This window comes from Rhipicephalus sanguineus, chromosome 2, assembly GCF_013339695.2.
Source record: "Rhipicephalus sanguineus isolate Rsan-2018 chromosome 2, BIME_Rsan_1.4, whole genome shotgun sequence".
Taxonomy (NCBI): domain Eukaryota; kingdom Metazoa; phylum Arthropoda; class Arachnida; order Ixodida; family Ixodidae; genus Rhipicephalus; species Rhipicephalus sanguineus.
In genome coordinates, this window is record NC_051177.1 from 182,267,268 (window position 1) to 182,280,423 (window position 13,156).

General features: G+C 54.3%; 1 protein-coding gene across 1 annotated transcript in view; it reads right to left on the reverse strand.

The window, feature by feature from the left end:
• LOC119383907 (uncharacterized) overlaps positions 1–13,156 on the reverse strand; it is a 73,349-nt gene that overhangs the window by 28,815 nt on the left and 31,378 nt on the right. The window contains exon 6 of the mRNA XM_049412994.1: positions 4,875–5,089. Coding sequence (XP_049268951.1) covers positions 4,875–5,089 — 215 coding nt within the window. The remainder of the gene's footprint in view (positions 1–4,874; positions 5,090–13,156) is intronic.

Here is a 13,156-nt window from a genome sequence, read left to right on the forward strand (position 1 = left end):
TTTGGCATTGGAAACATCTGCGAGGGTTCGGAATATACGGTCTGATTGTTGTCTTTGTGTAGCCAGTTTCAATGCTTTGTGGAAGTTCGCTTTGTGGAAAAGGTCAGAATCAAATGTTTGGTGGGAATTTCCTGATTGTTGCTCCTGATGACAATTCGCGTCACATTTGTCACGTTTTGATCCTTCCACCCGTCGTGGAGTTCAGTCTCGGATACGCCAAGGAGATCGGTGTCTGATACGACACCACGGGTGGCGTTCATGGATCTGTGGGGTGTTATAGGAATGTCGCAAAGTTTACGAGGTTCTTCAGTTTCTCGAATTGTACCTTGTAGTGGAGCTCTAGAAGAAGGTCTCCACTAGTCATTTGAGTAACTTTATATCCAGCACCTAGGGTATTTGTTAGCGATCTGGAAACTACAATTGGGAAACGGTCCTAGCTGTTTTGTCAATCTTTTCGCTGTGTACAACATGGTAGTGGGGGAAAGTTTCTTTTGGTCGGCTTAGAAAGTTCAGGTCTTCGGTGCGTACGCGCTCTCAAGCGGCACGATCACTTAGAGGAAACTCTCTGTGCATGGTATTCGATTTCATATCGGCAGCGATGGCGGCCACCCACCACGGAGCCCAACACGGGGACGCTACAAGATTCACGAAATGGAAAACATGCAGACGCCAGCCGTACACCTCTACTATAACCAAATGCGAATAGACTGAGGTTGGCTACTTGCACACGGTTAACCCTTGCCGCCAGGAAAAACGGAAGTAAATTGAAGAGAGGAGAGGACAGGAAAGCTTAAAATTTAAGTCAGAGAGACAGACGAAGATGAGGAGAGGGAGAGACAGGAAAAGGCGACTGCCGGTTTCCCCTGGGTGGATCAGCCCAGGGGTGTCGTCTACGTGAATCCGGGACCAAAGGGGTGTGTTGCCTCTACCGGGGGGCCTCAAATGTCCAATCAGCCAGCGTCGGCTCAATTCCCAAGATCCCCTTTTCCCCGGGCACGGCAAAGCCACGCACGGCTAGGCGTGGGAGGGGTTGAAACCCCCCGGTAGCCCGGGCCCATGGTGCCGCTACACACCAAACGCCTGCTTGCGCAGACGCCCCTGCGGGGGCGAATCAGTGAATGCGACAGCAACAAATTGTAATATTACACGAAGTAAGGCTGGCAGCTACCCATTTCTCGCGTGCCGCTACAGGGAGAGTGCGGATTTCGCGCAGGCTCTTCGCGTGGAGAGTGCAGCAAGTAGAAGGGTACACGAGGCGTCCGCTGATGCCTGCAGAGATAACGCGGGCGCCAGCGATCGCAACCGCGCCCTTGGAATCAAAGCTCACAGTTGCTGCTCGAACGACCCCCCCCCCCCTCCTCCACCGTTCTGTTATGCTCCTTCAAGGCGGGCGAGGCGTATGCTCTCTGCTTGAGCAGCATTCGACGGCAGGTGTCGCACGGGCGGTGATGTTAGCGCATACGCCCTCCGAGTGACGGAAATGGGCCGGCTCGTTAGATCTCTGCTTCAGCCGCGTTCTTCGCCCCCGCTCGCGCGTTTCTACAGAACATACGATGCGCGAGGGGATGTTGTCGATGATGGCTTTACACGGTACATGACGGCGACGGCAAAAACCCGCCAAGAGTGTCCATATAATTGCTGTGGTAATAAAACGCATTCTGCAAGGCACAAGAGTCGGGAGAGGACCTGGCTCTTCTAAACTGAACGACATCAACGGCTACACTTTCATCTCCTGCCGTGTTCGCCACGGTAGTGTTGCGGTTACGATGCTTGGCTGCAGACCCGAAGGTCACGGGTTCGATCCTGGCCGCGGCGGTGGCATTTCGATGGAAGCGAAATGTCAGTCCTTCTACTGTACTATTTCAGTGCACGTAAAGAACACGATATGGTGGAATTTTCCGGAGCCCTCCACTACGGCGTCCTACATAATCACATCGTGGTTTTGGGACGTTAAAACCCACATATTATAATAATAATAATAATAATAATAATATAATAATAATAATAATAATAATAATAATAATTATTATTATTATTATTATTATTATTATTATTATTATTATTATTATTATTTTAATTGCTATTATATCCTGCTGAAATTCAGATGAGCTGACGGATTCGCACGTTGCTCCCAGTGCATCCGAACTTGCTTATTCCACAAACCCAGCCAAAACACATCACCAAGCGCTTCAGGCCTGTTAGAGCAACACAAACAAGGGGACCAACACACGTCACCCATAAAACCACTTGAACCCGGACAACGCGTATGGCTCTGACTGAACGATGAATGGAAATTTGGTATCGTCGTGGCTTTGAGTGAAGAGCCATGTTCGTTCATCATTGAAGGCCCCGATGTGGATCAGTGTCGCAGGAACCGCTTCCATCTAAAAGAAGCACACCTGTTGCCCACGTTGCTGCTTGCACTTCTTTAGGCTGCTTTCTCAACTGGGTAGCGGTGGAGAACAAAGTGAACTCACTTTTTCATGTCTTCCATACAAGCCATGCGTTAGTGGTTTGGGTGGGGGAAGCAGGGTTTACGGACCCGACATAGTGACGGGAATCCGCAGCCACCATGTGTGCGAGTCGGCTTCAGGCGATGAACAACTTTATTGCCGGAACAATAACGAGTATATATACACAACTAGCGCCGCTGCCAGGCATGCGCACTAAAGATACAAACAGTGACGTGGCGCTTATTGAGCCTTGCTACAGACATGATATAAATACCGCCTGTGGTGTATGGATATAAACTACAAGAAATAGTATAAAACAAAATTCATCAAAATCAAGCCAGTATTTTACTGAAAAAATTGGAACATATGTGTCCCACTGACTCATGAGAGTGTCTATGGTGGAAGGTCGAGGACCAGACGACCGCGCGGGTTTCGGCACCGGAACGAATGCAACGAAATAGACGAAGAGAGAAACAGAACCCGGCCGTTTGCCTGTGTCGAAGGATTAGAACCAACTGAGCGTGCTAGCGCCCGTGCCAGTTGCTCGTGAGCCTCACTCCTTCGTCCTTTTTATTTTCAACAACCATCCCGTGAATCAAGAGCCCTGCGAGAAGAATGTGTGAGAAATAAAAGGCGCGTCCGTGTAACCGTCTTCACGTGTTTCATGGTAGCGCAGTCGGTTAAACGCGGGCTAGCCTTCGCCGCGGACTGAGAGGTCGTGTGTTCGACTCCTGATAATGGAACTTTTTCTTATAGCTTTTTTCTTTGCCATGTGATCGCATTCATTTTGCTGACGTATTTCCGTGACGGAAATACGTCATGAAAGTCTTGGTGGACCACGGCATAAAACACTTTCGTGTTAAAGAATGATCAAAATTCAACGCAATTGTAACACTACTTCCTCCCTTTGAAAGTGTGGTAATAGAATTTTTCTCGAGATTACGAAGACTTGGGTAAGATTTTAGTAACTCACTGTTGTGCTAATGGCAACGGGTGATGTGGAAGAACAATTTTTCTGCAGACGGAAAAGTGAGACGTATGTGTCCCGCTGTCGCGCAAAGGGTTAAGACATTTGGCGGCTGTACGTATACGTGTTGCCCGTCTTCTCAATCCAGCCCGCCCAACGCGACTCGGAGCGCGTACTACGGACCCATCGATAATGATTACGGCATTTAACAATTTCCTCCCAATCCAGATGGTAACACGGAGCACGCGAAAAAACATCTGACATATTTCTAAGAAATCGACCAACTTGGCCTAGGACGGTTGTCGTGGGGCCTGGCATTAGCGAGCATAAATCTTTGATGCGTGAAATGAAACTGACGTACGAAAAGACTCAAACATCGACAGCTATAAAGATGCATAATTACAACCAGGCAAATGTAAATGAAATCGACCTTACGTTACAGGTATTCTTCGCAGAATACCAATTACTTTGGAGAATGAGTGACTCCGTGAGTTAGGGCTTCTTTTTTTTAAAGCAGAAATGCGGTGCCACTTCCGTGACGGAAATAATGTCAATTAAGTCTTGGTGGATCCCGCGATAAACGTTGTAATTGTTAAAACAAGGAAAACTAGGAGGAACAGGATGACAGACCAAGATCCGTCGCGCTCACTTTTGCAGCGAAAGCTGTTATGAGATCACAAGAACAGCCATTTTTTGTGCCATAGTTGTCCGCCGTCGCTGGTGTCCGTCACCATTACCACGCAAAATGAGGGAAAAAAAACAAAACGAGATAATATTTCGAGGAGAGGATGGGATTTGAACCCGAGTCCTCTGCGCGGCAGTCGAGCATTCCACCGCAGAGCCACGCCGGTGCTTGAAACTCTTTTGAAAAAAGACCCTATACAGGCGTCATGTCGGGCAAGGAATCGCGTTAACATGTGTAACAGCGTGGTAGAAGAGTAACAACCTGGCGTCACACGATGCGAATTGCGCAACGAGTGTGCAGTTTAAAGCTTCACACCCACTACAAAGTACTCAGCCACGATTACTCATTATCATCAATCACAGCATCAACAAAGTGCACAGAATGCTCCACATATGTCTAGCGGGTACCTCGCTTCTCGGCAGAATGACGAATATCGACATAGTGGGGGCTTCCGTATTTCACAAAAATTATGGCTTATGGCGCAGTGGATACCCTAAAAGTTTACTTGTCTTAGTTGGTCCAAGAGAGTTTACAACGGGCTTAAGAAAAGACGCTCTTTCAGCTTTCGCTGTGACTGTTGCTGCGTGTGCGGCGCAAGCCTGGCAGTTTTTTTTTTCGTGAAGACTTTATGCAGTGTAATCAACAAGATCAAAGAGGTACTTTCCTATTTTCATTCAACGTCTTGCAAGTGCACACAGATGTAGATAAGCGAATAAAACGCAGATGTTTGTGAAGCATGCAGGTTGTGCATCTTGCGGTACGTTCTTACCATGTTTTTTACTCGTATCCAGTCGGCTTTTGGTAGATGTAGCTCCTCTAGTTGGATGTTTGTGACGCAGTAGTTAGTCTGCAATGTGGTCACCAAGCTTTTGGCCAGAACCTTATGGTTGGAAGAATAAGGCGTCACCTGGAGGCTATGCAAGTGCCTGTTCTCGGTCAGCCACTTCGTCAAGATTTCCCAGTCTTCATCCCTCACCGAGAATCCTGCAAAGACAAATAGTAACTGAGGCGTGGTGCTCTAACCAGTGGCCGCGGATAAATTGTGCGTGGTTATACGCAGTGTAATTCAAACTACACGGTGCGCCAGTTTGTTTGCCTATCTTCGAATATATCACTGCAAATAGTATTATACGGTGTGTTTAAATACAATAAATTTAGTTTTCTGTGGTTTTTTTTCAGTTCTTTCTAAGCATTTCTATGTAATGTAAGTGTTCTCTAAGTAGTTTTGTGTTGTATTGTTCTTTATTTGACACTGCTTTAAACTATGAAGCGATGTTGTGCTCATCCACGGTCAGTGCGGCAGTGGCCCATTTCACACGCCAACTCGTTCAAAACGCCCATTACTATCCCGGCTACCCTGAAATGCAAGCAGCGTTCCAAGCGATGCTCCTTTGCATGTCATGCCCGCCTCGCCATAGAAGTTTGGTAAGGCGTCGTTCCATATCACCCTCTCCCCATCCGCGCGAGCGTTCAACGACGTTCCTTAGCACCGAGTGGCACAGCACTCTGTGCACCGCTCGTCCTAATCCCGATGCCAAAACCCAAGCGCGTTAAGAACCCGCCCCACCCTCTGTCCACTCACGTTCCCAGTCACCTGGTCGAGCACAAGTGGACACGGTCCTCTACCGTCCTGCTGACAGGAAGGCATCCTTCCGGCCTGTCTCTCAGGAAGCCATCTCCGCCTCTCTCGCACCAATTGAGGGTTTTGTACTAGTGAGAGCAAACTTTCGCCGCAATGTTGTCGCCGCCGACGTCGCTCCTGGTACACTCCTTAATACCCTGCTCGCCACCGCCGACATCTGCGGCATCCCTGTCCGCGCAAAGAAGGCGACAACCAACACCTGCAGTGGTGTTGTGTATAACGTCGATTCTTCAATAGGCGAGAACCAAATCCGTGCGAACATCACGTCGCGGCTTCCCATCCTGGAGCTATCCCGTGCCGGCCGCAACATACTCGTGTCCTTCAGCGGGTCCAAGCCCCCTGCTGACATCGAACTGTATAAACAGCGCCGTACGGTACGTCCTCTGCGGCCCCGCCCAACCCAATGCTCTCACTGTGGCCGCTAAGGTCACACTGACGTCACCTGCACATCGGAACGGCGTTGTGTACGCTGTGGAGGGCCCCACGTACCGGCTGAGTGCACGGCCGAGCAGCCAAAGTGTCTGTTCTGGGGTGGAAAACACCCTGCCACGGAACCGCGCTGCCCTCGCTGGCAAGAGGAGCTACGCGTACTAGAACTGCGCAACGAGTCTGCAGCGCAGATTTCGCGTAGTGAGGCCCTCGCCCTCGCGCGGGCATCGGACACGAAGGCTTCCGGCAACCCTGCAAAACAACACCGCAGCTACCGGCTGGTCGCAGAGGGCCTATCCTACGCTGCCGCCACCGGCTTCCCCGCTCCCGCAGCCATGCCCCTCACCCCCATTGCCCCATTGCCCCTGCGCCCCCCGGCCATAACACCAGTGACCGGATGGGTTCAGTCATCACAGTTCTGGTGGCAGCATTCCGAGCTGCAATGGAATTCTTGCCCTATGACTGCCCGGTCCGCCCACTCTGCGCCGCAGCGCTGGCCACTCAGCTGGCATTAACCAGTGATGGCGAGTAACTACCACCGTGAAATTAGGCCGCGCATACTGCAGTAAAACTGCAAGTCACTGCGCCGCCGACAAGCAGTGCTTGCAGCGATCCTCCCCTTGCGCAGCTACGACGTCGTTGCCTTCCAGGAAACGAAGGTTCGCGCGGAGGAGGTATCGCTGCCGGCTACATCGGCTATAGCAGCCCAACGCAGTGTACGCTGCCTGATTGCAAGAGTGTGCCGTGCGGTGACGCTTTACACCCGCCTGGGAAGCCACGCGCCGCGCTGTACATTCGCTCTACGCTCCCGCACGCCCTCATCCCCACGGAACAATTCACGAGTGAAACGTGGGAGTGTGTGGCCGCCGTGGTGCGCCTATGCGGTGTTGACACTTCAGTTGTGAGTGTATATGTTCACCCCGTCGCCGCGGCCAGCTACGCATTTGTGCCGCCCCTCGTCGCTGCCCACTCGCGCGAACACGTCCTCTGCGGAGACTTTAACGCGCACCACGTCAGCTGGGGTGACGCGACCACCGACGTGCGCGGTCCGGACTTGTGCGACGCGATACACAAGGCTGGACTCCTCGTCCTGAACAGTGGGGAGGCAACCTTCATCCGTCGCGACACGGCTGCCACTGTCATTGACCTGGCCCTTGTGTCAGATTGCTGCTCTTACGAGGGAAAGCGACACCCTGACACGGCCGGGTCCGATCACTTCCCGATCGCTCTCCTGCCGTCCCAACCCAGCCGTGGTGCCGTGCGCGAGTACGAGGTCGTGCGGTGGCCGCTCTTCCGCGAGCTGTGCGCGAGTGTTCAGTCCAGCGAGAACTTCTTTGCGCGTATCGCGGACTGTGCCCAGCGTGCAACCACTCGCTGTGTGGTGCCCGCCGGAACGCCCTGCCCTGACATTAAACTACTAAACAAAAAAAAAAAACCTCCGCGCAATGCGCCAGCGTGCACAGAGGCGGGCACTGCGCTCTTCAGGCCCCGGTGCCTGGACAGAGTACAACCGTCTGGACGCCGTGTGCCGACGCCACGCGCAACAACTGCGCGACCGCAGCTGGACGAGCGTGTGCTCCTCCCTCCGCGACCCGCGCAGGCGTCGCCGAGGCTGGCACATCATGAGTGTTATGCTCAACCCGAAGGTGTCTCGCTTCCCCGTTCTCGCCATCGCGGTGGCGCGTGGAATCACGGAGTTGGAGCTCGCAGAGCTCATTGCCTCATCCTTCGAGCTCCCTCCTGCTGCTGCCCAGACACCAGCTCACAACCTGAACCACACGGCCCCACCCCTCCCGCCACCCGAACCTGCTCTTGCGGCTACCATCCGCTCCCTTTGCGAGAGCGGTTTCACCCTGTCCGAGCTGCAGCGGGTAATTCAAAGGAAGCGAACACGCAGCGCTCCTGGTGCGGATGGCATCACACACCAGCTCCTGAGGAACTTGGACTCATCCGAGCTCCCTCTCTTGTTAGCGGCACACAACCGAGTTTTCGCTGGTGGAGGCCTTCCGGATCAGTGGCGCTCTGCTGTGGTTGTGCCAGTCCTTAAGCGAGGCAAGCCATCCCGTGAACTCAGATCGTATCGGCCCATCTCCCTCACATCCGTGGCTGGGAAAACGGTGGAGGGAATGGCCCTTAACCGGCTTCAATGGCTCGCGGCGGCTCGCGGCGTCTTTGCGCCCGAGTAGTGTGGCTTTCGACCTGGTCGCGCAACAGCTGACTGCCTCGCTGCCGTCGTCAGCACCCTTGAGCAGGCCCTGCACGATGGGGAGATGGCAATCCTGCTCCTACTTGACGTTCAGTCGGCTTTCGACTCGCTCCCCCACGCGTCCATCATCAGTGCTGTGCGCGCACTCGGTGTTGAGGGCAGACTCTTGAACTATCTGCAAGCCTTCCTCACTAACCGGACGTTTTGTGTGCGCGTGGAGAGAGCGACAAGCTCACCGCGCTCCGTCCACTCTGGTATACCACAGGGCAGTGTCCTAAGTCCGTTTCTGTTCAACTTGGTGCTCGCGCCGCTCGTGAAGTGCCTCCCCAAAAACGGCCGACCTCCCTGTGTGTGCGGTGATCTATGCCGACGACGTCGCGCTGTACGTGCGCGGCCCCACTCGCAAGTGCCTTGCTGTGCGCGAACGCATCCAGACAGCACTCGATCGTGTTGCTGCCTTTTTGGAGGGCATCGGCCTGGCGCTGTCTCTGACGAAGACTGAGGCGCTCGTGGTTCACCCCAGGGCTGCTCCGCGCCGTCATCTCCCGTGATTATAGCTTCACGGTGCGCCGATCGGCTGGCAAAGCTGCGTGCGATACTTCGGGCTCACGATTGACAACCGGCTCCGGTGGCTGCCCGCTGTCAAGCGCATTCACCAGGCCGCCCGTCGTGTCGAGACCTGTGTGCGCCGACTCCTCGCCTGTGGTGACGGCTGCCCCCCGCCTTTGCTTGCAACATCTACGAGGAAATCGCACTTTCGGCAGTGCATTGCGCCCTTCCACTGTGCAGTGTGCGGGAGGTGCAGCGACGCGCGTTGGAGCGGGATTACCTGCGTGTGATCCGTATGTGCCACGGTCATCCCCGCAGCTCTCGTGTGGCAGAAACACTTGCGGAAGCTGGTGCGTGGCCTGTGTCATTAACATCTGACATGCACGCCCTCTGCCACATGGAGCGCCTTCACCGAGCCCCGGATGCCGGCCCCCTACTCACCAGACTGCGTGCAGTGCCGAACCCGCGCGTCGGACGAATCCTCGATTTCTACGACAGCTTGGTGGTCGAGGAGCCGACGCCCCCTGCTCACTAGCCCGCCCCACACGGCCGTGAGCCCCTGTGACTCTCCCTCGAGCTCCCCGGTGTCCGCTCCAAGCGCGTCACCCCTCGCTGTGCCATCGCTCAAGAAGCCGCAGCGCGGATGCACGAGGACCTCGCCGGCAGGACTCACGTCTTCACTGACGGCTCTGTACTGCAAGGACCACTCTGCCGCAGCAGGCTGTGTCGCCCCGAGCTCGCCACTGACGTCTAGATACGCCTGAGCTACTGCGCCTCCTCTACCACTGCCGAGCTGGTGGGTCTACAGCTAGCTGCCGATCTCCTTCGCGAGTCGCCGGCGGTCACTAGCGCAGCCATCTTCAGCGATTCCAGGGCTGCCCTGCGCCAACTCGCGATGGAGGACCGCGGCCCTCCGCTCGCCCAGCACGTCGCCCAGAGCCTCCTGGCACTTCGTCGGAGTGGTTGCGGCGTGGTCCTGCAATGGCTACCATCCCACGTAGGCATCGTGGGCAACGAGGCGGCGGACGAACTCGCGAAGCGAGCACACTCCAGCGCGACCCCGCTCACGGACTACGCAACATCGCTCGACTCGGCGCGCATCAACTTTCGCCGTGAGTTGATGCGAGAGCATCCCGAGGTGCGGATCGCCGCTGGACACGCCCCACCTCCCCTTCCTGCAACTGGCTTCTCCCGCTGCGATCGCGCGCTCCTCCTCACTCTGAGGACCGGTTCGGCGTGGCCCGCGGAACGTAAACAACGTCTCCGCGGCGAGGCTGCACCGAACTGCGTCGATTGCGGCGCGGTAGAAGCAGTTGCACATCTCCTCTGCGAGTGCCCGGCCCTTGTCGACGCTCGGAAGCGGCTGAAAACTGAGTACCACCGCCACGGCCTGCCCTGTGTAACCCTACAGGACTTCCTGTTCCCCACCGGCTACAAGGATCGCCGCCGTGGCGCTCTTGTGGCCCTGATCTCCTTCCTCCAACGCGTGAACCTGATCGAGCTGCTTTTCTAAGCCGCTCGATCGGGTTCGCGTGTTGCAGTTTGATCGTGTTGCGGAGGCGGGAGGGAGGCGCTGGTTTGCCCTTCTAAGCCGCTCGACACGGTAGACCGGGCGCTTCTCTTCCGCCGCCGCTACAATCACTACCTCGTCCTTTTCAATCTTTCTACCGCCTTCATCCCCCACGAGTGTTTTGGTTGAGGTGTCCTACACAGAGACAGTTATCGAGCACTCTTCCCCCATTTTAGGGGCGTAGCTCCTCTTAGTCTAACCTTGTCACGTCTCCGTTGTCCGGCGTAAACGGCAGTATCTCCCATATAATGCAATAGATGGCGCTATCTCATAGAAGTACATACAAACTGCAGTTCAGGGACAATATTCTAGATGGCGCTGTACACAATCTGTGTCATCACCATTTCTCATCTCATTTCCTAGATGGCATTGGTCCAATAGAATGGCGTGCAATATGGCGCTTGCGTGAATCGACACTAGATGGCGCTGGAAGTGCCGCTGCTCTCCGATTGGCTGCTGCACGGGCTGCGCGGGGATGCGAGGGGAGCGCGCGCCTCTCTCATTCTCCTGGATCGTCGCCGTAAGTGTCGTATCGTTGGTGGAGCATGGACGATGCGCAGCGGCGGGCCCTCGCTTGGCGGAAGCCAGGCGGATCCCGAGACGGTGCGCTCCAAAGACGCCGCTGCGAAACGGGCTCAACGAGAAGCGGATCCCGAGACCATGATTGCTTCAGGAGCTTCGCCCAAGCTCTTCATCATTCACCCGTGGATATGCTGTAATTTTTTTCCTCCTTTTCCTCTCTCATACCCCTATCCGCGATGTGCAGCGCCTATAGGGGCGCCACTGAAAGCCGCGTAGCGGCGGCCGTTGGAACCCCTCGCGGGTCGCGTAGCAGACGCCTCATTTGCGCGCGTGCGATTCGCCGGTTGTGCGCGTCCCGGATAATTACTTTTGCGGCAACAGTGTGCGCAAAGGAGCCGCACTTTATAATAGTGGACATGCGTCCGATCTCACAGCTGTGTGGGACGACAATGTCCCCATACGCGACAAGTGTTTGTCACAGACAATCGACAACAAGCTTCTACTACGAAGTGGAGCTCATCGTAAGTACACCGCTTTCTTTATAACGTCCCGATCACTAACGCCTGCATGCGTTGACGCGTGAACCAATGTTTTTTCTCGACACAGTAGCTTCGTTTACGTACCATGTGCTGATATAGTAGATTTTGAGGGAGCGCTGTCGCACCGGCGTATAGATTTCACAGGGTCGGCCACGTGAAGGGTCAGCGTTGGTAAAACTTTTAAACCAGCACGATAAACTTTTGAAAAAATAAACGATAAGCTTGTCATCATCGGTGCAGAAGCGCACAGCGAACATTCTGCACCGATGATCGCATTCCAGTGCCACCAATAGGTAGAATGCAGCCGATTTCGTACAGCACACTTGTGATTCCACGGCGCTTTTTTAAAGGAGCCGTCACCTGCCCTACATTCTCTCGCATTGCGCTTCGCGCCATTCGTTTTTCAAGTGAGGCAAGGTATCGCGTCTTATCAGTAATAACAACCTCGTGTGAATTGTAGTGTCTACAATGCAGGCGAGGCGACGAAGTGTAAACGTAGTAGCGTTCGCTGAAAACGCAGCGACAAAAAAGAAGAAATAAAAACACGGTAATCGTTCTAACACTGCCGTAAACAAAGCGCGATTGCTTAGCTTCTACGTCGTACAGCCGCAATCCACCGCCGCCGTCGCTTTCGCTCATGAAATAGCACCGGAAACCTGTAGATGTGCGTTCCTGGCGATTTTTTTGTGTGTGTTTGAGCAGCCGACAACGCAGCAGGTATTTTTCGACATCGCTGAGGCCCGCCAGAATCGTTAAATCACGATGAAAAACACATCCATCCGTGCACTCGCGTATAGACGCTCGCGGGAACACTGCTCGCCGGGCACCGCGAGCGCTTCCGAGCCATGGCGGTAGATGGCGTCGTCGGCGCTTTGCGCATCGCCTATACCAAGAATATTGAGAAAGAATCACATCACCTTCCCCCCTTCCAAGCGAGTGTACAACGACGCTCCTTACCTTGTCCCCCTCCGAGAGAGCGTACAACGACACTTTTCCCTCCTCTCTCGCTCCGAGCGTGCGTACAACGACGCTCCTTACCTTCTCCCCCTCCGAGCGAGCTGACAACGACGCTCCTTACCTTCTCTTCCTCCGAGCGAGCGTACAACGACGCTCCTTACCTTCTCTTCCTCCGAGCGAGCGTACAACGACGCTTCTTCCCTTTCTCCCTTTGAGTGAGCGTACAACGACGCTCCTCACTTCTCCCCCTCCGAGTGTTCCTCTCGCCACTCTCGGCGCGGGGTAGTCCTTTCTCCTTCCAACCGAGCCTCAACCTAACTACAGCGTAAGGTCATATGACCAGGGTGCCCTTCTCTCTACCAGCGCCACTCTCTACTTGCTTCGCCCTCGCCACACTATCGGGCTCTGCTGAGCGTTACAACCACGAAGCCCGGCAAAGGATCGACTAATACCGTAGTTACATGAGCCCGTTAACCATAGTTACGACGAAACTCGACCCTAAACCGTATAGGTATACGGAACCTAACTACAGTTATCCCACTAACCATTGTTGCTCCTGAGATTGACACCCTCAATTAAATAAGCTAACAAAATGCAGCTATGTTTCCATTGAAAAGGTCTTTTCACATATGGGAGT